The sequence below is a fragment of the Gymnogyps californianus genome, chromosome 7 (genome assembly GCF_018139145.2).
Source record: "Gymnogyps californianus isolate 813 chromosome 7, ASM1813914v2, whole genome shotgun sequence".
NCBI classification, from domain to species: Eukaryota; Metazoa; Chordata; class Aves; order Accipitriformes; family Cathartidae; genus Gymnogyps; species Gymnogyps californianus.
Genome location: NC_059477.1, coordinates 44452666 through 44479763, shown reverse-complemented (window position 1 = coordinate 44479763; position 27098 = coordinate 44452666). Strand labels below are relative to the sequence as shown.

The 27098-nt window shown below is 38.0% G+C and overlaps 1 protein-coding gene across 3 annotated transcripts in view; it reads right to left on the bottom strand.

The window, feature by feature from the left end:
- The window catches only part of TANC1 (tetratricopeptide repeat, ankyrin repeat and coiled-coil containing 1), a 97808-nt gene that overhangs the window by 23247 nt on the left and 47463 nt on the right, over positions 1-27098 (bottom strand). For 2 of the 3 annotated variants that reach the window (XM_050899491.1, XM_050899493.1), the window contains 9 exons: positions 21733-21834; positions 18521-18642; positions 17367-17556; positions 12621-12878; positions 7242-7367; positions 4938-5219; positions 3885-4036; positions 2343-2574; positions 945-1111 (listed from right to left, as the gene is read on the bottom strand). In XM_050899491.1, coding sequence (XP_050755448.1) covers positions 945-1111; positions 2343-2574; positions 3885-4036; positions 4938-5219; positions 7242-7367; positions 12621-12878; positions 17367-17556; positions 18521-18642; positions 21733-21834 — 1631 coding nt within the window. Of the gene's footprint in view, positions 1-944; positions 1112-2342; positions 2575-3884; positions 4037-4937; positions 5220-7241; positions 7368-12620; positions 12879-17366; positions 17557-18520; positions 18643-19878; positions 19882-21732; positions 21835-27098 lie in introns of all 3 variants that reach the window. The other variant, XM_050899492.1, reaches the window with a different exon arrangement.

Here is a 27098-nt window from a genome sequence, read left to right as displayed (position 1 = left end):
TCTGCCTACTTCTGTCCAAATATACTCTCAACTGCATTAGGAAACAGCTACTACAGCGCTGGACTCAGTTCTCCTTCAAGTTTTCTTCTTTGAGAATGAGGGATGCCTAGTCAAGCAGCAGTACAGGACTGGTTGAGCTACATCTCAAGCACTGTCAAAATATAAAGGGTGCTATCTCAGAGATATGGCAAAGACTAAACCAGACACACCTTCTTTTTTAAACTGAAGTGAACTGAAGGTGACTATCTTAAAACAGCCTGACTAGTGCTGGAAACAAAACCAGAACTTTGTTCAGAACATTGCTGTCCAGCACAGAAAAATGGGAATTCTGTATGGCCTCACTTAAACAGTCTCAGGATTTCTGCAAGTATCTCTTAGCTGCTTAATTCTGACAAAATGCTTTAACCAGAAGTTTTGAGGCTGGGTTTTTTCAGGGGCAGCAAACAGATGAAGAGATGCAGAGAGATCAATGGTAATGAGGCCAGAAATCAATCTCATCAACGTAGAGAGTAGAATTGTGGCTTATCCCTTCCTATAAAGTGAAAATCCAGAGCTTAATACTAGCAGAAATACACTCCAACAAGTAAACACTGAAGGGAAAAATCACTATGGGCTTCTAATTACTCGCCCCCCCCCCCCCCCCCTTTAAGCTTTCAATCATTCATTTGCCCATTTCACTCTTCAGCCCAAGGAAACAAACTCTGATTTCACTACTTCTTATATTATCAATTCTACTACCATAGTGATTCAAGTGATTCAAAACAAAAGAGGCCTCCAATATCATACTTGTGCATTGTAAATAAACATGCAACAACAAAGGAAGGAAGGAAAAAACCCAAGAGACTTTACTTTGAACCAGTATTTTTCATAATAATCCAGCCGCACCAATATAAAAGACCACTTAGTCTTTGAGGGTAAGAAAAAAGTTAAAAGGTGTTTTTTACCTGGAAGTTAGTTCTTACAGTCACAATGAGCTTCAGCCAGGGAGGAAACTTACAGATTATGTTTGTGATAAATGAAGAAAGTGTGTCACCATAATCAGGTTTATGAAATTCAGCATCATTTAAACCATCTATCAAAATTATGTAGTCTTCCTCAGGAATCTTCCGCTCTGAAATATGAAAATAAAGGAAAGAATGAATACAAATTCTCCTATCAAGTGACATATTTTTATCCCCAAATTTTGAACATCAAGAAATAAAAACGTATCCTTATGCACAGCAATACACCTTATGGCATTTAAGCATTATTTAGGAGATTAAAAACAACATTAGGAAATATAAAACAGCGTTGCCTTAAAATGATAAAAAGTAGAAGCAAGCACTTACAATAGTGTTTTTTAATGCACTATTATTACGGATCTATTTCACAACTGATTTAAAAAGAGTTAAAAGATTAAACAAGGCTGTTAACGTAAGAGATGCATGGATATGGGAAGAAGGCATATGTAGGTTAAGCTATTAGTTAACACTACCGTTAATTATTAGCTATTTACTTAAAACTTATCCTTTATTGGACTTACCAAACAAAAAAAAGTTTACAACTTGCCAAAATTATAAAGGCATTGGTTTACACTTTCAGTTCTGAGGAGAAAAGGTTATTTTGCAACAGCTTGAAAAACTAGCAATATTCATTTAGAGCAGTCGTTAAGAATGAAAATCCCAGGGGTAAACATAAGATTTGCCAATGGATTTCACAGGAATTCTGCTGACTGTCAACAAAATTCAAGAACCGCAAACCAGTTTTCATAGGAATGACACATGTTCTGTTCACACACAGGCAAATCTCCTCCCCTGTCTTGCCATATATCAAGTACCTGCTCAAGCTGGCATATACTGTGAAGCTAGCTGTTTTCAAGCAGGAGTTTGCTAGTTTTTTTTTAAAATATGAAAATCATGTTGTTACAAGCTTTCTTGGAAAACTGCCATATCAATTTTAAAAGCAAGCAAAACCCACATCCACTTTACAGGTGTTTAGGCACAGAAAATTACAAAACAAAAAAGTGTGACAAAACTCAAAAGCATCTCAAAACAAAATCCTTTAATGCAAATGTGCCAGCCTTAACTTCAGGCTACAAAATTATCCTTGAGTTTTCTGGCAAAAAAATAAATGTAAAGTTTCCATGATCTTAGTTTCATAGAATTTTATTTTAAAACATGAAACAACTGTTCAAAACCTACCTACTATTGTTACAAACAACCACCACAATCAAGGAATCCCTTTCTCCAGGAATGTTATGCTTTATTTATTTCTCTTAGAGCATTAAAATACATATTCTTAGATTTTTTTCACTTTTTATGCAGTTTAGATTCAGTTTCCAAGTCACTTCCTGCTTGACCTACCTTTCCTGAGGTTTGAAAGTGGTTCCAACACTCCCCTTTTAAAAGCTGCTGCTGGATCTTGGACACAAGATCTCAGGCTAAGCATGCTTTGTAAGTGAGGCTCTTTTATTAGAAGATCTCTGTATGCTGTTAATTGATTTGAACGACAAAGTAAAGCTGCAATACTATGCACGAATTCTGGGACAAGGCACGTGTATGTGTTGTCAGCTTGACAGTAGTGATAAGCAATGACCTGGAGAATTTAAAAAAAAAAAAAAAAAAAAAAGTGTTACCCCTTCAATATTTAAGTTGGCTACTAGTTAGTCCAATTATGATAAAGTGTTACTAAATTTCTCTTTCAACTACAAAATATTTTTCAGTTTTAGAATAATTATCCAACTCCGCAACTGGTTTCAGATGGCCTGTATCAGAGACATGGAAAGGAAGACAATCAAATAGATTTTGACCTTGTAGGGCACACAAAGAGGAAAAGAAATCAAAATGTCAGATTCTGGCAGGAAAACATAGTAATTTGAGATCATGCCATTTGGATACAGTGGGTAAACAGCTAAGTAACTAAGTAGTACAAGAAAAATAACTTGAGGCTCCAACTAAGCAACCTATTAGCTACAATTTAACAACATTGTGTCATACACTGTAAGGACCCAAGGACTAATTTGATCATCATCAGGCAAAAGTAAATGACAGACAGCTATTAAAGACATCCTCATATAGCAAACAGAGAAAGAGGACAACTTGCAATAGAGAACAGAGAATTGCAATATTCTGATTATTTCAAGGATGTGTATTACTTAAAAATAAAACATAACACAGGCCATATTTCTTTGGGAAAAAAAATCAAACCACAAGGAAAACGTGGCGTTCACAGTAAATAAAAAGTATGCACTTCAGTGGCCTTCCTAACATTGTTTCCAAATAATACACATCACCTTAAAGACTGCAACAATAACCTGATGTTTTCCTCACAACTACTTGCATAAAGTATGCAATTCAGACATTAATTATTTTTACTACTTAGGCAAAAAATAAAACACTTATCATAATAATCTAATGGAAAAATAACTTTAAATTGCTTACTTCAGACTCTCAGAGTATGGAAAATAGAAAGACTACATTCAGACTCAACCTGTATCATAGAATATAGATGGATTATCCACAGACCAAACATTTTATCTTCTTTTTTTCTTCCAGAATTTTGCTTTTGGAAGGTACACTAGGCATTTACCTGTAGAGAACACACGGCCCCTTCTGCAAGTAAAGGATTGCAACCTCCCATACAGATATAAAACAGATGTGAAATTTTTAACATAACTCTTCCTATGACCAAGCAGAATTCACGTAATAACTTGAAAGGTAGAAAAGGTAGGTAGCTGGTTTCACCAGTCGTGAAACGTACACATCTTTCAGCAGTGTTCAAGGTTACTGCCTGTTCTTGCACCACTGACTACTGGCATACCCAGGAGGCTTCGCAAAGCAGACTGTCTTCTCCCAGGTTAGAGGTTTTCTAACATACTGAAAATCTATTAATAAGTGAAAACTCACCTTTGAAGCAAGGCGTCTCACAGAATCACCTGTTTGATTCTGGTGTTCAGGAGTACCAGGACAATTCAGAGTCTTCACTGTATTGGTACCACTTGTTGGAGGAGCAGACGGGGGTAACTGACTTAAGGGAATCTCCTGACAGGAGTCACCATCTATTTTTAAAAGACAACAAATACAAAAGAGACTAAATTTGCTGATAGCAGGTTGTTTTATAGGAAAACATCATGGAGTATCTTTACTGCTAGAGTAAATATTAAACTGAACAATAGCATTAAAATAAGCCTGCAACTAGTCTGATAAATACAGGCACATATTTACAACTTTACAATTTTAAAACAATTCAACTGACTTTTAGATCAAAACTATAGAACTACTGGAAGTAAAACCATGCTGATGTAAAGAGTTTCCTTACGAAAATTATATATGCGATGACTCAGTTAAGCCAATAGTTATATGACTGAATTCTTGGGAAATATAAACAAGTTGTTATGATTATTATTATTAATATTATTCTTATTTGAAGTGTCAGCAGGGGAAGTAGCAGTAACAACAGTCACGCCATCCTTCCAGTTAACGTAGGCACTGGATTGGTCAGGTGGCAGAATCCTATGGATCCCAGTAGAAGACAGAATGGGTTTCTCCATGGCTTTATTCTTGCCTCTACTGAAATTCTATGGAAAACGCATGGTGCTGAAAAGCGTGTGGTACACACTGGGGAAGAAACATGTCACCTCTCTCTTTCCAAACTAACAGGAGAACAAGCTACTACAGTCACACTACCAACAGAGTTTAGGGTACACGTTGCCTGACGGAAGGGATTCTACATATTGTCTCCATTTTGCCATCTCTTTCGATGGGCTGAGCCCATGCTATATTATGTGGAAGGTATCTGTCAAAGCATACAATTGTAACAGTTTCCTTTCCTCACTGGAGGACACAAGTATTTGCCCAGGAGTTGATGAGGCCTGACTACCTTAAACCAAAAAAGCAAACAACATTCGATTCTTGTTATCAGTACAATAACCCAAACAGTTACTCAGAAAAGGAACATACTTTTGGGGGATGAATTAGGGCTATTTGAAGCTATTTGCCTCATGCGACTTCCATGGCAGCTAAGTGCCACCAGCCGTGAAATAATTGCAGTCTTCCCAAATCCCACATTTCCAGTAATGACTGCTCCCCTGTTCTCTGCTGGATCAGTATTCTTCAGTTTTTCTTCAATTGCTTCAAACAGCCATTCTCTTCCAACAAACACTGAGTCTGTTGTTATGCTTGGCACTTCAAACAAAAGCGGCTTCAGCAAAATGTCTTGAGGCTTATAGGGGATGAAACGAGCTGAGAAGAGGTGGCAGGGAGAAAAGTTTATTAGAAGAAACTCAACACACAATAAAACAGCACTGTTTCAGAAGATCATTTCATTCAGTGACCTTGTTAATAGCGTTCATAATCAGTCTTAGAGCTTTCATCATGAAAACAATAAAGACTGATTTGCTCAGTTCAGGTCACCTCTATAATTCGTACATGAATTAAATTCTAGAGGAGAGAAGCTACAAGTACAATTTGAGTTTTGGTTTTTGTTTTGGTTTTTTTACAATTGAACTTGAGTTAATAAGTTGCAGAATCCAAAAGTTTTCTTAAAAATGCGTTAATAATTCAGTAAATGGGGAAGTGCCAAACATTTTTCAGTTTAGATTGAACTACGCTGCTGAGCATCTCAGTGTCAGGTCTTCAGATCTGTAAAGATATTTACAGAGAAACAGAAAAAGGTACAGAGAATAAAAAAATTTTTCTGTTTTAAAAAAAACCCATACTTTTAAAGCAATGTTAAAAAAAAAAATTACTACGCTGTTTTTCTGTGCTTTTGAAGCCACAAGAACAGAAATTACACAGCACACCTGAAAGCGTAGTCATGTTTGATTACTTTAATCTACACATTTGGCACACACCTGACAAGACTTACAGAGAGAAGAAGAATTTGGGTTTGGTTGCATAAAACATTAAAATTTACAGAAATAATAGTGTTCACTAATATAATGCTCTGAGGATTCATTAACCAAATCTAATGTTACACAAACACTGTTTCAGCATTCATCTACGAATATGAAAAAACATAAATGAAGGAGGACAGCATAGCATCTATATACAATCTCAAGATCGGTTTTACCAGGACTTTGCTTAAATTTCTCTGCTTTTAATTGTTATTGGTTGTGACAGATGCACTCGACTCCTTGACCAAACTAGCAGTAGTCTGGTTCAGGCTCCAAAGGAGGTAAAGGCCTAAGCTGTAACCAGGCCAAGAACTTCTCTAGTTCCAGTCTGTTCTCTGGAAACCCACAAAGGAGCAGAGTGACACGGTGAGCATCGATGCGTATGAGCTTGGAACACTGATCGTGCGATTAACACGTGAACAGCAGGTGACTTTTTGAAGACTCATTCATCAAGGAACAAAGAAAGCTGTGGGTACAAGGAGTTTTATGCATACCGATGGAAGTGACCGATATCACGCATAACCTTGTGTTAATAGTGCACTAAGATTTTGTCTTGGTAACTTTGATTTTTGTCTTGGTAGTTTTGAATCATTGTTATATCCTTTGTGCAGTAAGTGACAGAGTGAACCTTCCCATCAAACTTTGTTAAGTCGCACTTTTACAACATCATATTTCAATAAAACCACTTTTGCTGATAACGTTAGACTGTGGTTCTTTAAGTGGTCTAAATCACCCATTTGCGACATTGGTAAATTAACAGAGCCTGCAGATGACTAAGTTAGTTAAGAGGAGAAAACAAAAAAAAAAAAAAATCACATACATCACTTGATTTAACATAAACCTGCTATGTTGAGACTCAAAGACCAGAGATATTGAAGTATATATTAGTCATAAGTGTAATGGTACAAGATCAGTTTTCTTGCTAAAACAGAATTCTAATGACAGCCTCTTTATGATTTTAAATTCAGCATAGTATTTCTTAAGTTGCAGTACACTCTTACCTGAACATCACATGATAAAATCTGGCAGTCAAGAAAATATTCAGAACAGTTCCTGAACACTGGTATTGCACAACTTCAATTTGGAGATTCACACGATCTGCACTGCACTGCCCATGCACACTTAGATAAACAATATACTGATTTCTTATTAAAAGCCATACGTTCAATTTCTAAACCACAGCATTATGCAGGAAGAAGTGTAAGCAAGCATCTTATTTTCAGACATGTTGAGTGATCTGTCAGGAGCACTCTAAAATAACACTTTGTGGGATGGAGGTGTTTACAAAGATCGCAGAACATCCATGTTACAAAACTACTGAAGAACTGTATGACTGTGCCAAGACAGATGCAGATGTAAATATGTATACCTTTACTTTCCTGCTGCACTCTTCCGCCAGCAGTGTTGTGCCAAGGTAAGCGAATTGAAGTGCGTAAAGGAGTATTTCTTTGTCCATCCAAATAACTCAGATCTTCCAGTTTCGTTGAACTTGTTGCTAGAGTATTAAAGGATTGAAGCTTATTTTTCTCTCAGTATAAGTTACAAAGAACATTATTATTTATTACAGTTCTTTCCTCAACATAGTACTTACAGATAAGTTTTTCTAGACAATGGCAGTGGTTGAAGTCATTCATGTTATAACATTCACAAAATGCTTTTCAATCAAGTTCACTGAAGATTTAGTTGAATTTTTCCCCTTTCAGATGGCCCTCACGTGGTAAACAGTTCTCATGTTAATACAGTTTTCTTTTTTACTATGAGAACAACCATATCCGTGAGGTCAGAAGTGTTAGGAACAGGTTCAGATATTAGGTGCTAGTACACTATCTGTGAGGAAATATTTATATTCTTTTTGTATCGAATACTACAGAATTCTGGATAACATTTTTTTATTTTCTTCAATTTTCAAACCAAAATGATAGCTATACAAGAGAAGAACTGAAAATCCAGAGAACGTATTTGCCAAGTTATATCAGGGATATACATTTTTTCACCAGAAATAAACCAAATGAATATTCACATTAAAAAAAGCAGTTTTCAAATTGATATCAAATCCAAAACTGTCCACCTGTTGGAGGGACAACACAGCAGGGCATAAGCAATTCAGATTTCTGGAGTGCACTGACAACAACTTCCTGACATAGGCGACTGAGAAGCCAAAAAGGAAAGATGCTCTGCTGGACCTGATACGAACAAGGAAGAACTTGTCATAGATGTGAAAGCTGAGGGCAGTCTTGGCTGCAGTGACCATGAGATGGTGGAGTTCAGGATCCTAATATGAGAGCAGAGCAAAAAGCAGGAGCACACCACCAGATTTCAGCAGCACGGACTTTAACCTCTTCAGAGTTCTGCTTGAAAGAATCCCATGGCATGTAGTCCTGGAGAGAAGAGGGATCCAAAAGAGCTGGTTGATACTCAAGGATAACCTCCTGCAAGCTCAAGAAAGGGCCATCCTGACAAGTAGGAAATAAAGCAAATATGGCAGGAGGCCTGCATGGATAAGCAAGGAGCTCCTAACTGAACACAAGGCTGGATGGGGCTTTGAGCAACCTGATCTAGTGAAAGATGTCCCTGTCCACAGCAGGGGGGTTGGAAGTAGGTCATCTTTAAAGGTTCCTTCCAGCCCAAACCATTCTGTGATTCTATGATACTACAAGATGATGACTGGCTTGGTGGATGGATGATGTCTACCTTGACTTCAGTAAGGCTTCTGACGCTGTCTCCCATAACATTGTCATGGACAAGCTGATGAAGTACAGGTTACCTAAGTGCACAGTGAGGTGGACCCAAAATGGACTGAATGGATGGGCACAGAGGGTTGTGATCAGTGGCATGCAGTGCAGCTGGAGGCAGCTCACTAGTGGTGTACTCCAGCAGTCAACACTGGGTCCAACACTGTTTAACATCTTCATTAATGACCTACATGATGAGACAGAATGCAACCTCACCAAGTCTGCAGATGATACGAAACTGGGAGGAATGGCTGATATGCCAGATGATCGTGCTGGCATTCCGATGGACCTTGACAGGCTGGAGAACTGGGCTGAGTGGAATCTCATGAAGTTCAACCAAAGGAAATGCAAAGACCTCTGGCCGAGGAGTAACCCCAGGCATCAGCACACAACGGGCACTGCCAGGCTGGAAAGCAGCTGTGCAGAGAAGGACCTTGGGGTCCTGGCGGCAAACAAGCTGACCATAGGATTGCAATGCACCCTTGTGGCAAAGGCAGCCAACAGCATCCTGGGCTGCATTAGGAAGAGCGTTGCCAGCAGGTTCAGGGAGGCAATCCTCCACCTCTACTCAGCACTGGTGAGACCACATCTGGAGTACTGTGTCCAGTTCTGGGCTCCCCAGTGCAAGAAAGATACAGACTTACTGAGCATTAACTGAATATCATCTCTTCCTAGGGTAAAGCAGGGAAGTCAAAACTACAGGTCCAAGTTGTAAGATGTGAATGGGGCTTGCAGTCGGACGTTCAGAGTCAAGGTACTCGGTACTAAGGTAGCAGAAATCCAGCCTAAAAATTAAAGTCCAGCCCAAATTTACAGCAGTGAAAGAAATCGTGAATGCAATGGATGAATACTAAAGCAATGAAATGAAATAATTTAATGACTAGAAAAAGAGCCAGAGCCAAAAAAAGCATGCTGCAGATGTCACTTTAAAAATATGAGAGGCTAGGCAGAACTCCTTTGCATCAAACTGGGAGGGACGTCTCAGGTTTGAATTGAGTTTGTTTAGCTTTGAACAGGGGTGGCTAAGGCAGCAGCTTATTGTCATTCTTTACCTAACGGGAGGCCACAATCGGACTCTTCTTGGAGGGGCACAGTAACAGGATGAGAGGCAATGAACACAGGTTGGAACATGGGAAATTCACACCAGATGTACAGGAAAAAAAATTCACTGAGGATACCTAAACAAGCTCCCCAAAGATATGGCAGAATATTCATCCTTGGAGTTACTCAACACTCAACTGAACAAGGCCCTGAGCAAACTGTTCTAACTGGATGTGCTTCCAGTGAGACGGTGGACCAGAAACCTCCAGGGGCCCCTTACAACCTAAAGTAGTCTACGCTTGTTTAACACTTGGAAAACTCAGGTACTCGTAAGTCTATGAGAAGCCAAAGCTAAAATCTGGGGATCTGTATTTCAGATAGCTGTAACAATCAAAGGGCAGTTACTGCAGTCCTCTTTGGCAACAAAGCAATTTAGTTCAGAGTGACATTCCCCAAAGTTTATGCAGTAGTGCTATAATATCCATGAAAAGACGGTGGGTTGCTACTACCTCCCCCATGATGTCCTAGAGTCAGCAAAACTAGTGTCCATCTCCAAAAGGCACTAGTTTTAAACGGACATGCAGATCAAGTACATGGAAAAAACATGAATCACATGCAAGGAATACAAATGTTCCAAAGGAATACAAATGTTCCAAATGATAATCAGAGCAGAACACGAGCTTGACATATGATGCAGAGTTAGAATATCATCTTCGTCATGTTCATGAACCAGGAATTTTTCTTCAGGAAGACAATAACATAAGATAAAAGGAAATGCAGGAGCATGGCATGATTATGGTCCATCTCAGAACTCCAAAACAGGAAGTGAGACGTAATAAAAGGGGAAGCAGTAACAGCAAGACACAATTCAGTGATTCCTAAAACAACACTCCTGGTTCTCTAGCAGGGATTGGAGGTGTGACAACTTCCAATCCCACATTCATCTAGGAAAAATTTCTTCAGTCACCCTTATCTGCAAGGATATTGCAGATTAATTATTTGATTTCTTGCGTGTGTAGCACAAGTATCCAGTTTTTGAAGAGAGGTATTTAGCACTGGCACTCAAAAGCCAGAGAACAGTCATTTACAGCTTAAAAGCACACTAGATTTCACAAAAATCTGTAGCCAAAGTCTCTGCACTATCAGATACTAGTACATCTAAGATCAGGATACCACATTTCCTTTGACATGGGACAATTTGCACAGAGCATTAACCTTTCGGCACTATAAAACTATAGCTCAGCTCATTTAATAAGCAAATTGCAGATAAATCAAGCAATTTTCAAAGCAGACTCAAAACCTGTTTCTAACATTTGTAATTTTATAACTATGTCAAATAGCTAGAGACATGCAAATTCATTACAATTGTTTGCTGCTGTTCACTGTAATACATTCACTTTTGTCAGCAGGATGATTCTAATGAACAAACACAGCAGAAAGCCAGAAAGCTTTGTTCTTTGGTAACAGCAGTTCTATGGAGAACCATGGACTGACTCTCTCCCCGCCCGTGAACCTGGGCATTATTGTATTCGTATCATAGTATGCTGCTGCAAAATAATCCTTCAACTGTAGAATTTTGAAACAATGTGCTAGTAACTTTCATGGTATTGTAAAACCTCAAATTACCTTTATTAAGACTGCAGTGTGTGTTTCAGTATCTTTCATGAAGTATTCTAAATGTAGGATTTATTTTTTTTTTTTTTAAAAGCATCCATTTTGGCTATTACTGACAAGTCTTAAGTCTTTGATAACACTTACTGAGCTGCATGTTAGCATCTTTTTCTGTTGCAGTTCCAATATATTACAATTTGTTGGACTCTTCTGGAATAAACACATTATGTACTTCCTTTGAAAATGAAATGGAGAATGGTTTTTTTTTTCTTCCCCCAGCTGAACCAACATGTTTGTGCCTTCACAATGAAAACACAGAACTAGTGCTCGTGCTACAATCTATAATCTTCCAAAATTGAAAGTGGTATTGTCAGAACTCAAACAATTCTCATCAAAATTGCTAGCACGTTCTTTGCCAAAATTTTGCCATTCACAATTTCAAAAGTTGGTTTACTAGCAATATTTCCCCTATACATCCTATCATACTGAGAAATTCCATGCATCATTTTTTGTTTCATCTTTTATACTAAAAATACTCGCTTTTACTGACAACATTTTCTAGCTGGAACGAAGTATAATATCCTCCCCTCTTCCCTCTAGGAATCACCAACTCTCAAGTCCTAACCTCATTACTGAAGTTTTCTTCACTCTGCATTTACCAAGTTTTTTAACTTCGAATTTTTAGTTAGCTAAACCTACCACCACATATACGGCACCCATGCTTCTGAGCACTATCAGAACATTTTTCTTGCAGGGTTACATTTATGTAAGCGAATTGCCCATTACAGTTAGAATTTGATGGGCTCTACTAATAGATTTCAAGTCAGAAGTGCTTTTTCAGAGATTTGTCTATTTCACAACACTGAGAAGAAGTAATGGTAATGTCACATATGTATCTATCACAACTGAACAGACTCACATTTTCTGAATGAGTGGTTCAACTAGAAGGCAGAATTTCACATAGTTCTTTAAAAAAATATATATGCACTTGTTCAACAGAGATCAAAGTATGACTTTGGTCTTAGTGTTAGTCAGATTTACAGATCTAGCAAATGTGAGCATACACAAAAGCAACAACCTCAAAGATTAGTTGACACCAGATACAGTCCTAGAATGACTGATGGACTTTTAAAGTGTTCCAAAAGTCCTGACCTAACCAATACCTACTAAAAAGCACGATAAAAGCCCTCTGTATGACAATTTTAAACAACTTAGGTAATGCTCATCTATTCAGTTTAGAACCTATGCTTTTTTCTTTTTGTCCTATAAAAATACTTTCATACTAACAATGTAACTTCAACACAAAGATTCAACAGAAATGTCCTATCATTATGGACGTCTTTTTTTCTACCTCAGGACTTTACCTGCAACAGAGTTTGGACGAGGCATTACTAAAGAGCCAGAACTTTGAGCATAAGGAACAGGACCCTCTCCTGTTGGTACTTCTTTTGGCAAATTCTCAGCAGATCCAACAGCTTCCTCTTCTGCAACTGGCGAACAATTATCTGTTCTTCGATCATGACTAATCCCTTGATGTTTTCCAGCTCTGAGACTCCCATCCTTGCTCCATTCCAAACTGGATCCACTACGATCATCATTTTCTGATGAACTTGTTATAGTTGCTGAAAAAGAGAGGGAAAAAACCCAACTAAAGTATGCATCAGAGAAAAATGGCACACTCATGTTAACATGCATTATAATTTTCATACTCAAATGGCATTTTGGGCCAGCAGATATTCAAGTATTTCTTCACTGGATATTTTGTTAAATTTAAGGAATATTATTTATCGAAAAGAGCCAAACAACACAGCTTGTCAGGTTGGGAAAAAAAGCTGAGAAAGGAGGCAAGAAAATGTTCTGAAGAATCCAGGTGTATCTTTAGATCTATGTAATTTGTGCTGAGCGGAAAAAAAACCAACCAACCAAACAAACAAACAATCCCCACCAAAACATTTATGACTTTATATGAAGAATCTACTACTTCACCAAAACATGTCTCAACTTCTTTCAAAAATTAAAATTCCATAACGTATCTTGCAAATTTTCAAACCGTTCTGTAAACATGGAGACAACAAAAGCTCATTAAGAAGTAAAACTAGCATCTAAAGCAAGAAAAAAATTAAATGCATCTTTTTGATAACTCACATTTTTAAAGACTAGTATTTTACAAAAAGAATTCAAAATTCAATTCTTTGAAAAAACTTGCACAGTTCTTCCAAAGTTGCGAAGCTTTCCACAAGCCTACTTGTGACCAAACATCCTGTATGTTGTGAAGCATAAATGATAAAAATTCAATGTTGTTCTGAGATCTAGCTCACCTAAAATAGATAGCTTAGCTACATTAGGAAGACAATCAGCCTGCACTCGCATACCTGGCAAACTAATCTAGACAGAAAGCTTCCAGCAACTGAGCTATATCCTACTCCTTTCTGAAGTACCCACTACATTTCACTGATAGAAAGAGCATGCAAGGCTAGATGCATGTTTGATCAGACGCAGTAGAGTGTATGAACAAAATTTCAGATTAAACATACTGATTTAGGTTTTTAAAGTATTTTAGTGTACTGCAGTATAAAGTAAATCAGAGGCTCAAATAAAGGCTTTTTTTTGGTTTGTTTCTGATGTCATTATAAACCAACCAGAAAAGATTTACAAATGATTTCTCAATACTGTGTGAAACTTTTTGGCAGTAAGATGTGCTTTTTGCTACGAAAATTTCAGATGCCGCAAAATAAGCAACATAGAGCTAGACAAATCCTCAGCTAAAAGACAACTAAAGACCACACAGGTGTTTTTGGATGCTGCATTACCGAACAGTAGTCTTCTCTGCTGTAGTGATTCACTCGAAAGCTGAAACAACACTAACTGCATTATCTACAGTGCTCCAAATATTCCAGTTTTGTGGCTGAGGGTTATTAGAGTGCATCTTTAATTTCTCAAGATTGTAGTTAATCAAGGCCTCCTGCAATAACTGAAGGTGTGAAGAATTTATACTCCTAAAGACCTACTTGAGTAATGCTTGATAAAACTATGCTAACGTGCTCGCATAAGAACACTTTGCAAATATATACTGTTTTTTGTATGTTTAATAGTGAAATTACTTGGTTTCATTTTTCGATACTTACATTAAACTCTCACAAAATAACTGAACAACAAATATTTATTAAAGGTTAAGCGAACACTCAATGCATTTTGAATACTTGAACACAACAGAGGAAAATACAAAATAGGATGAAAGGGCATCAGGATTAAAAAAAAAACAAAAAAAAACCACCACCAAAACCAAAAAACCCACAGTGCCAGTTCAAATAATAACATCTCTGTGAACTGTGGGTCCCCCCAGGCTAAAATTTTAAATGTTGAAGGTATATATGGTGATTCTACACTCAAATGACCAAATCATTAAGTAAAACATTCCGGCACATTAGACCGCTAATAAAATGCAAGGACACAGACTGCTCCTTAGAACTCTGAGGCTTGTCCAGACAGAAGCAGCACCAACTCTTCTTCTTTCACATCAACCGCACTGCAGCTTCAGCCTTGCAGGATGATGAGGTACTCACACAACTTTGCCTCACATTCACAAGAAATTTAAGATCTGATGCTTAAATTCAAGAGCTCGTTTTCTAAGAAATACCAATAATATGACATACATTTTAGAGGCAACAGAAGAAAAAGCTTTTCAGGCATTCCATTAACCTTTGCACACAGCTTAGATTGTACTTCCGTATGACAAATTTATTTCATTTTTATGGTCGTGTCAAAAAAATCTGGCTCCTCCTGAAGTACGAAATATTTAAAACTATGATTCCTCCTGGAGTGAAATGTGGCATCAGGAAACCTTGCTGCTCAAGATTTCCATACTGAAACAGTGGCAAGTATCCAGAAAAGCTTAGATTTTGGCCAGTAGCCCAGTCTTTTCTCCTACTTTGCTCATTGCTGAAGATTAAAACCTGCCTCCACTACTACTAATGTCAAACTCAATAGAAGCAAAAAAGAATCCAACTACAGTAGTAAAACATTAGAAAACTACAAGAAACCTGAACCGTAAGTAAAAAAGAGGGAAAGGGAGAAAAGATAGATTTCCCATCAGAGCCTGCTGGTCCAGAAAACATAGTGGCAGCAACGGAAGCCAACATAAGTAGCGTGAAAGAGCAAGCTATTTTCATGGTTGGATGAACTCTGTCAAAGACATTAGAAAACATATACTTGCTAAACATAATTTAAAATTTACTACTAATAACAAATTTGAATACAGATACATTTGTATTTAACAAACAAAACCACAGGTCATTTATCAGAGAGGTGCCTCTTATTTCCCTTCTTGGTTTCCTGCCTTTATAGATAGAAGGGGTGCTGCCCTGGGCTGCCAAGGGACAAAGGGTGTTCAAATTCTCCCTGAATTTGAGACATGAATCACAGCTCCGCAGAACTGCGGCAGATGATTTTCATATGGTCCCATGATCGTGAACCATATATACTTGACTGAAGGAGCTATACGGGAGTTTCCCCCCCGCCCCCCAATCTTCTCTAGGGTTTTTTCCCCCTGCTCTCACACTCATACGCTTCACAACTCCACCATCCTCTCTTCTCCCTGTATAATAAAGAACTTATTTTCATGTTTCTCCTATTTTTGAAACTCCTTCCTTTTCATTAGTTCGATAAGCAACTTTTATCACTGGGTTCAAAAATCTTTTCTTAAAAATATTAGCACTTACAAGGTTATACAATGGATGATGTAGTTGTCATGCCATTATACTATTTTAAACAAACGTGAGGTTAGTTCTGACCTCATTTAGAACACGGACATGCTCACAGAATATTTGAAGCTTGCAAAGCATGGGTAGTAGGTTCATATCAGTATCTACCTTTGTCCACTTGAGAGAAGGGAAGCCCTCACTCAAGAACAGGTTTTAAAGGTGGTTAAAGAACAGAGCTCCAGCCTATTATCCTGCGTTTCTTGAAGGAAAGAAGGAACCCACTCCACACCAAAACCAGCAGCTGCTTCTATGCTCTTGGATGAACTATGCGTTACTGATACTGTAAACATATTTATTCCAAGACTTCATAAAGTATCTGCATAAGAAATGCATCTTCTGTGACATTAAACTGCACATACAAAACATGCACGCATCCCTCCCCTGGGCTGCACTACCTCACAGAAGAGCTCAGTAAGGCTGAAAGTATGTAATTAACAGAGAAAAAGGATCCCTTTTCCCCTTCTATATCACATACCAGAGAAGCAAGTTAGTGTATTAGTAATGCCAATTTTTATATTCACATTGATGCTACTCTCACCGATATAAACAAAAGTTGCATGCAAAACACCGTGCAGTCCTTAAAACTTTTTTGCAAAGTCAACTAAATTTTTCAGTGCTGTACCACTTTAAACAAATGAACAAACACATTGGTTTAGATCTCCAAACAACTAAGTATTCCAAACCAATATGACTCCTCTTTTTATAAAAGGCAAACACTCACCACGTAGAGAAGTCTTAACAAAGGTCCCAAATTTTTAAGAAACATGCCTAAGCAGAATTGCCTAATAGTCAGTCTACACATCACTTACAGAGCTAGTAAAAGCTTAAGCATAGATGCATTTATGAAGGTAGAAGTATCTTTGTAACCATGTCCTATCTGGGAAGCCTGTTTTGTTTTAATGGCACAACTCTCAGATACCTGTGTCATTCAGAGAACTGATTTAAACTACTCTATTGAAAAAGCAAAACCCCTATAAAACATTTTAAACAAGGAAATTACTAAGGTATACTGACAGATAAATTTTTTTGCAACAAGAGGCGTTACTGTTTCTTCTAGTCATACATTGCTGTATTTTTACACCAATAGCTGTATTTTTACACCAATATACTCACTTGTACAAATCATTTCCGTTTGTTTTATACCTGCATCAGCGTAACTGATATGCACACCTAACAACAGCAACTGTTATAGCCAAAGAATATGATTTCAATCTTTTAAGTACAGAGGATTTGAAACGGGATCCATGGACAGCATAAAATCGAACACAGTGACATGAAGCAGCTATTCAGACTTGTACTATTAAGAGAAGATTAATTTCTATTAACTGCATTACTAATTAAGAAGCTTACCTATAATTCCACTGTCCTTGCTTTCCAGGGTGGAGCTAGGGCTGCTAATGGTTCCACAGGGACTACCTTTGTTAGCTGCTGTTTTGCCAACACAGCTATTGAGAGTTGAGCAGGGACTATCGGTGCTAGGTGATGTAGTGCTGCTTGTGAGGGTGGAACATGGACTCACTCCTTGACTGGCTACTGTACACTGCAACACGAGGAAAAATGAATAGTTATTGCGCAGGAGGCAGTATACTACTGTGCTGAAAATCAGAAACATCAAGGTGAAGCAGAGTAAGAACAAAGCAAAGAGCCCATTTTTCAAGCAAAAACTTCAAGAAGCGGAAGCTTTATTTTGATTGGGAACCTTAATGACATGTTTTCAGATTACTCTTAAAAGTAAAAAGGGAAGAAAAAAGGCAATTTCACAGTTCAGTGGAAGAGCTGCAGTGAGGCAGATTTCTTCTCTATCAAACATTTTACTGGATCCCCCTCCCCTCCGCCCTCAGTATTTATTCTTTGGGTTAAAAACACCAGAGCTGCAGTCTTAATTCACATTTCACTATCAATGAAACCCAAACTGATGCACTAAGATTTATGAGGTCTGGGACTAGAAGTGGAGAGAGGAAGGGGAAGAAAGAGAGACTGGTAGTTACTGTGCAGTTCTGGTTAGCAGATGAGTTTCATATGGATAGTAGCTGCTTGCTTCTCCCCAATTCCTGTACCCCCAAATGACAGGGAAAGACTGTCAAATGGAAGTGAACTTCTCAGGAAAAAACAAACACACATGCCCCAAAAGCATGCTCCTATTTTAACAAACCACTGACATTTTCCATTCTCATAAATCACTGAGAACAGAAGGGAAAAAAAGTTCCTCCTGAATACTAAAATAAGGCAGAGAGAACCCTAGAAGCTATTCTCGTTCATAGTAGATTAAACTTCCAGAAATGATGAGGAGTCTATTCTTTTTTTTTTTTAAGAATGCAAGATCAACTCACAATTTCAAAACACACACTTGTTATAATTAATTTACAATTCTATTACCATATGTCTATCAAAATGGATTGTATTTTGGCAAGTATCAAGTAACTGCAACCAGCAAATAGAGGAAATAACATTAGTCCTCTCAGAAACAGGATAAACATTAAATATATTATTTTCCATTATCCTACCATGACTTCATTTTTCTCTTCTATATGAGCAGAAGTCGGGATCCCTTCTCCCAGTAAAAAACCCAATCTTGTCATCAATTCTTGTGCTGCAGGAGAACAGCTCGAGTCTTTATCAGGCTTTGCTTTGGAGTGGGGGAAAAAAAGTTGGTGAAAATTAGAGACTTACATTTGGAAACTGTTACAATAGGTAGAAAAAGTACAATCAAATGTAAACACCAGTTCTTCTATCAGCAATATATCTAACAGAGAAGCTAATGCCATTTAAACTTTTTGTCCATTAGACTTTAAATTGTTGGTGGGTCTTGGATCCTCTGCATATCTGCACAAATCTAGGGGAGGAAAAAAAGCCACCCTGCCAGTCAAAACAGAAATGGTTAAGTGCAACCAGGTCATCACTGGACCGATGATTGACGTGATTATTCTCCTAACAGCAGCATTAAACTCAATGCTATCAAAGCTCAGTGGTAGACTGAAATTCTGTTCCAGTAATTTTTAATAAAGTTTTCTGTAATGTTAAAAACTTGAAAAGTAGAGGTTAATAATACAGATGTTTTGCAATCTCACAGTTAACGCTACAACAACTACCATACAATTTTGTTGTGCTTGCTATGCAAAGGATGTGACACCAGTTCTAAATGTCCCAGCTTTTGCGGTTGCAAAAATATTTAATTTTATCAGTACAGTGCTTTAAAATGTCTTCTGGTGTCCAACAGATACAATGAGACAAAGTTCAAAATGAGGCAACCTCCAGCAAAACCAGCCAAATCACAGATCTGCTTAGGGAAAACACCTATTGCTAATATAATCTCACAAACTAGCATCTTCTGCCGTTTTCCTTCTTTGATGCCAACAGTTTGGCATCACCTACCAAGCTGTAATGCTCTTCCCTAGCAGAAACATTTATACAGTATTTATTTCTTTTGTCCATTAAAAAAAAGAACAATATGTAAGCCGGACCCATCCTCAGGTATAAATAGCCAGTTAACTAAGGAGCATGATCTAACCACTCTGAGAAACAGCTCACAGCAGGAATTCTCAGCTACAGAACTGCTGGCTGTGGTAGCCACCACCTAAGTCTGTGAAGAGGGAAAAAAGCAGGAGCACCTGTACTGCTACTTCCCAATCAGCACCGTCTGGGCAAGGCACTGAGCTTCTGGATGTCATCCCCACACAACTGGAAGACAGCACGGACATCCAAACAGTTTATCAGTGTAAAATTTGGAGACTTCATGCAACAAAAAGTTCCTAATTGATAAGGAGTGCCTCAGAGGAAGAGTGAAGAAAGGGAGAGAGATTTAAGTGTATGGACTTACTGATAAAGTTTAAAAGAGGACAGACAAGCCTCTCAGCTGCACCACCTTCTACACTATCAACAAGCGGGGGAAGGAAAAAAAATTTTTAAAAAAAGGCTGAACTATCCCTTTTACTTTGGTCTTTCCTTCATGGCTTCACTAAGCCAAATGAGCATCAGGACAGTATTTACTCTTCATGAAGAGCATATGGTATCTAACCACATAAGACACAGCTGACATTCAGTGGTATTTGCAATAAATAGCACATTTTTCCCCAAGCTGCAGATTCTAAGAAAAACATAGAAAACAATGATTTTAACTGAACAGCTTGACCAGTAAGCAGTACATCAACATTTCAATTTTATGAGTGACATAAAACTCATGGTTTGCAAACACGAGTAGTTTACTAGTCAACCATCCTTCTTTATTTCACTCCAGCTCAATGCCTACTTGAACGCACATATTTCTTAATTTTGTGAACAGCTTAAGGTTTTACTCTGGAAGACTGAATTATGTGATTCTCATTTAATCCCAAAAGGAGGAAGTCTATGAAATGGTGTCTTTTTTCGAAAGCAGATAGCAAAAGTTTTTGTATCTCAGAATATTTTGCAAATTGACACGTCTAAGGATATTTGACTGGAAAATGTATCTTCTCTGTAAAATTGTCATTTTGAGGATTACAATTAATCTTTAAAATTACAATCCTGGAAATTACAGGAGTTCATGAAATCAACATCTTCATTCTTCTATCAAAGTTACAAAACCCTATTATTATTATACTTAAATTTTAATCTTTGGCAAGTCTGAGTAAATGTTAGGCATAGTACCAAATTCAGTTCAGCAGGAGAGATAAAAGCCAAGAGTCTAAGGTGTTCAACTCAGCAACCACTGTTTAATCCTTAAACACTAGAGTTTAATTTTGACCTTCAGCAGTCTCACTGTCTGGGAGTACAACCCTGTGAAGAGAAGGATAATCATGAGATGGTCACCTTTAGATTAGGGAGATGAGGACTACATGCTCTCCCAGTTGGACATAAAACTTTAATGTCAGCACTAAGACAGCTGTGAAGATGGAAGCACAAGAGGGACCAGGGTAACTATAACACATCAGATAGGGCATACAGAAGATGATGGTGAAAACAATTACAATGAGTTCTATTTTCACTAGTAAGTATCAAAAACAAGGGGCTTTTTAAAAAAGAAAACATTGGCTTTTAAAACTGTAGTTTCCTTTAAAATTGAAGCAAAATGAAAACAAAAAATTGTTCAGCTGGAACCTCATCAGTTACGTGCAATGACTTTAGAGGTCAGTTAAACTAAAAAATTAATCTAAAAACACAAGGCATATGAAATCTATGCTACAGTGCATATAGCCATATACTAACACACGGGTCATTTTGCTTTGACCATGACATTCACTGTCAAAGCCACACTCTGTTATGCACTAGTCAAATTTAACGAACATGAAACTTTCCAAGAATACCAATTAACTCTAGGGAGGTAGCTTTTCCCAGCTTTGCCAACACAGGAATCTACTGTTACTGCCTTCTTATTGAGCAAGCTTTTACAAAATTTCTAAAATGAAGCATTGTACCCAGTGCAGAGCTACACACTTGGAATCAATTTACATTAAAAACAAGTTCAGAAAAATTCTAGTAGGTCTTTGGCATATGTAGTAAGCAACAACACTCAGACCTCATTTTGCCTGCAGTACATGCACAGCTCCAAGAATTGAGACAGTTATAAAGATCACGTAAGTATAACGGCAACCATCTCCTCCTTACCACAAGCATGTTAAATCTGCAAAACATTTTTACAAATAAAGAATCAGATTTCCTTATTATGCAGGCTCCTTTGTATCACTCTGTCTGAAATGAACAGCTGTCCCACCAAATAAAGTATCGCTGAACAGACACTTACCATTTTGACTGGGTTCTTCTTGCTCTGATCCTTTTCTCAACGGTAGAGCTGCCTCACCTGGCACTCTAGGACTTTCCACATACTTGGGCTTCCTGATCGGACCTGCAATGGGAATGAGCTGAGTGCACCTAATTTTTTCCAGATGGATCGCAAGTTTCCTATGTACAGTGTCTATCCTCCATGATGCAAAAAAAGTAGAGGAATTATTTCTTACATACAGAGCTGCTACCGTAAAGACTAGCGAGCTGCTGCACTTCCACTCTTGTGAGAAAGAAACACTCTCTTTGGGCTTTTTGGAATGCAAAGCCTGCTGGAAAACAAAACCAATCCGCTTGCTGTGACAAACCTGAAGAAGTTTCCTGTGTATGTAAAGTCAGTGACTTTTTCATGTTCAAACTCAGACAACTTTGAATGGGCCTCCTCGGTTCAGAGCTTTTATTTTCCATTATAACAGGAACATAATTTTGCTATCAGCATCTTTGAAGCTAGGAGAAAAAGACTACAGGCAGACAGCTTGCAACATCAACACACTAAATAATTCAAACCCAGAATTCAGAAGCCTTTTTTAAAAGCACTTACCAAATAGAAAGTCTAAAGCTACAGTGACTTCATCTTCAAGTCATGCCAATCTCTGGCTTTCAAAAAACATTCCTTTTAGATCCTTTATTTAATCAAATTTATGATAGACTTGAAATCAAAACAAAATCCCAAGATCTCAGCCAAGTGTCTCCCCTGGTTAGACCGGTTAAGTTTGCACTGACATGCTTTTAAGCAACTGAAGCTCTAGAATCAAGGTGTGTTTCCAAGCTCCATCTTTCATCAGTAATAAGCCCATACTGAAAGCAAGTGATGAATTCAAGTACAAATATATTTCTTACATCTCTCGGTAATAAACTACTGACAAGGCTACCTGATTTTTTTTTCTTTTGTTCATTTTTTTTTTTTTTTTACAAACAGAAAACAAGCAATAAAACAATACACAGTACGCAAAACCCCTAAGTCTTTTAAGCAGACCTACAACACTGCTGCAGAACATGGATTTTATTATTATGAAACTTTGCAATTTTCAAGTCATTTCGCTTCCTGACTCTGCCTGTTGCAGAACTAGGGACTGGGTGATGGAAGGCCTTTTGCAAACAGTTTAATTTATGGTTAATGAGAAGTGAAACAGCAGCAGGCCAGGAAATGCTGCCATCCAGGATCTGAGTCCCAGTTACTTCCATGTCCACACTGCAACTGCAGAGTGCCAGGACTCTGGGTGTGAGCACTGACCAGTGCCTCCAAAGAAGGCCAGAGCTGAAGCCAGGAAGCTCCAAGAAATCCAGAGGCATTTGCATGTGAACCAAGGGCAGTTCACAATACACCTCTCGAGCAGCAGCTAGCTATGCTTCTGGGTAAACACATCCTCCATGTCCCATCCCCTCCTCTAAACTGAACTGCCTGTTCACCAGCTGAATGAATTCAGTCCTTCCTCCCCTCAGGACGTCTTGGATCAGCAACGCTTCCACGAAGAAAGCAGCTGTACTCAGTCACCCACTGCTGCCAGCGTCTATTCTCTGCCCTGGGGAGCCTGTTCACTGATAGAAGACAGGACATTTTACTGGGCCCTATGAAGGAACAGTACAGTGACATTTATGTAGCGCATCTGTAAAATAAGGAAAATATCCCACAAGTCCAAGTTTTATCACCTGTTTTGTGCACTCCAAGTATCACTGGTAAAGATGACAAAATTGTGGGCACAGTTTTTAAACTTCCCTGACTTACTCATTATAATCACAGGAGTATACTGATACTTGGTTAGAGAATCACTGACCCAGCACAAAAGAAATGTTAATGAATCCTATGTCCTAATGGTTCATAAGCCCACACAGTGATTTTACAGGCCTATCATATGCCCATTTTTAACCAACGTATCTTCATGAGTTTTGCCTGCTACAATCTTAAACGAACCTTTAAAAAGCAATGTTTTTGATGGAAGCACTTAATATTCATAATGTAGCTTACACAGATTTCACATAAAACTCAAACTGATATTAAAAGGGTTTTTAAATTACAGTTTATAGTCTTTCAATCCCTTAAGCTTATAGAATAACACATTAGATACTGTTTGAGAAGTCATGCATTTCTAAAAAGAAAGGAGTGAAAAAAGATTTCAGATAAGTATTCTTTTATGTAGGAACCATAATATCATGAATGAAGTGCCAGACTGAAAAGCTGATTTCGCAAATATAACCTCATCAGTTGAAAGATTTATATAACAAACTCAGTTCTCTCATTTCCTAAGGAAACCAAGCTAAGAAAACAGAGAAAGGAGCTCAGTTATCAAGCTATTAAGCAAGATCTTTCCCTCCCACAAAAGTTCACAAACTTATCAAGTAGAAACGTTAAGTCTCATGACATGTAAGAGTTCCAGTAGACAAAAGTAAAAGGCTACCGGTAAATTCCCAAATAATTGTAAAAGTAATTTTTCAGTATTTCTGAAGCCAACATTTGTCAATCATGACCACGCCTCAGTGTCTACAGCTACTTATTCTTTTAGTATACACGGACAGCTATAACTGCATCCACAGACCCACAGATGCTACTGCAGCATTTCACAAGTGACAACTTCTAAGTAGTTTTACAATGAGATTTCAAGAAAGCAATGAAGGATACAGCTAGCACCTTTCCTTAAGTTAAATATGCAAAACATAACCAAAGGTAGAGTTTTCAAAACAAAGGAGGTGAATGTCCCATTAAACAACAACAAAAATACATCCTCAATAACAACAAAAAACCCCAAATTTAAAATAGAATAGCCTATAAGGTACTGGAATCAGAGAAAAAATTACCCAAAACCCCCTAAAAAACAAACAACAAAATAGGCACAAACTGACTTTCAGTCCTAGTAGATAACCACCTCACTATGCTACTGCGTTGCTAAGTGCTACTTTGCCACTGCAGCCCTTCAGGTCTCACTTTCCTCCTCTCACACCAGTAACAAAAGGAGAAGTACTTACCTACCTACCTCACTTGAAAGTGCTTGCAGTATTTGGATAAAACAGAATTGGCTTGCCAGTTATTCTTAGTATGTGGTGTGTAAGTTGCACACTGCAAACAACTCCAGTAGGCTGGCTTCCCTCCTCTCTTCCTCCTTATTGCTAGTATATAACTTAGGACTGCACTTCAGGCTTTCAACTTTTCCTCCTTTTCCTGGTCTGCAATCTCCCTCACTAACAAAGTAAACTCCATTCAGAAAGCACTGGAGAGAGACTGCAGAACTGATGCTAACTATACCACATCGCCCTTGATAAGGTGGTTTTCTTGTCTTCAATTTGGATCTTCAAATAGCATCCTTCTATGTGGCTCAAAATTCAAGGGCACGCCAAAGTTCTCTGAGACATCCCACACTTCGTTTATTAAAAAACCACAGTATATTTAGGCTATGACACTTGCAGTCATACAAAGTGTCCCATCCTTCCTTTTGGCAGCAGTCTCAGATGCTACATTAAGTCTCTGAAAACTGCATTGATTTCCTGCTCATTTTCATGAGTACTTTAAGGCTGATGACTGCTTTAAAGACAAGTTGCAATTGTCTCCACTTTGGCCTTAGGCTCCCCAGGGTAACACACTGCCCCTTCACACTGCAACTGACCTGAAGAAGTGTGGCCCGCTACATCACAGGCCTACACACATCATGGCCCAGGTATGATCTGGTTCTGCAATAGCACGGAGGCATTTTGTTATTGGACCTACCGTTCTTTCAGGTTTCCACCTAAGTGCAATATGGGAATATGGTGATAATCCAATTTCTTAGCTAAGAAATACTGGGCAAGGAATGTAAGTCATATATGAACACATGTTTGTATCGCTATCTAGAGACTATGAGATGATTACGTTTTTTTAAACTAAACGATAGCTTAGTTACCAACTATCACCAGAGGGTGCTCTTTCAATGCTATTTCGTAACAAAAATAAGGGGCTTTGGCCCTGGTGAAAGCAGCTAAAAATACATTCCTTTGAAACAAAATTACATTCTTTAAGGAGACAATAGTCCAAATCTCTCATTTGTAAGCAGAAGTATAATTAGATGTATCAAAGTTGAACAACAAAAAGCAACCACTCTAAAAGAACCAGAACAACATGTAGCAGTCATGTAAAATAGATCAGAATGGAAGTATCTTCAGGATGTATTTTTAACATGTTTTAAGCTGTGGAAGAAACCCTTTATTGAATTTTCTTCCTCACAAACTAATGTGGAAGTGACTTATCGCACTTGCAAATCTGATACACAACATTGCAATAACTAGAAAAATTCATGGTAAATTTATTTTCATGCACTAATCTAGAATAGGACACATGAATTAATCCATGGATGAAAAAGGACCCATTGAAACGTGAACTATATCTGCACAATGGAAGCTCTTTTCTGAAAGTGTAAGATGGCTGAATCAGGTCTGATAAAAGGTTCATCTGGGACAGTATTCTATCAGCAGCAAATGGCAGAGAAGAATCTAGGTTAGGGAAAACATACTTCCCTGGTACACTTTTCCTGACTTGTGTCAAGTGGCTTATCATTTCCTGAGTCAGAAGTGGTCACTTTCTGTTTAAGAGTTCTAGATGTATTTTCCTTCCAAGAATTTATCCCAGACCTTCTTTAACAATCTGCACCATCCACAAGTTAACCCAACATTGCATGAAACGGTTATCATACCATCTCCATTTCCCACCAATTCTCTTTCTTCCAGGCAGAAAAATACCAGCCAAATCTATTTAAATAATTTCTCCTTCAGAGCCATTCCACGCCTTTAGTCATTCCTGTAACCCTTCCCTAGCTCTCTCCTAGCTCTATTGTAGATTTTTAAAGGTGGTATCACCAGAGCTACACCAGTATCTTCCTGAGGCAGATGAACTACAGATTTATACAATTCCATAACGATACTTTTTTTTGTTCATGATCTATTGCTTCTTAGTAATTTTTAATGCTGTTTTGACTGCAGAAGAGCTGATTTTCCACAAGATTGCTGTAACTTGTGCATCTCCTTCCTAATCCTTTGAACTGGCTTTCCCTCCCATCAGCATTAAATGAATCTGTATCTTTATTGATACTGGGGATTGCCCCGACCCAGGTGCAGGACCTTGCACTTGGATAGCTTATTGCATGCAGGAGGAACTGCTTTCCAGTGTTCTCAAGATCGGTGCACAAAACTGAAGCCTTAGGTGAAACCAGTTCTCTTACCTAGTCTAGTCTCAAGTATCAGCTATGCTGATTAATTTGTTTATTAATTAAAAGTTTTAATTAAAGTTTAATTTAAAAACTAACTAAAAGTTCTACTGCACATTTATGGAAGACTCTTCCAGTAGTCATCTTTGGTATTCACTGATGT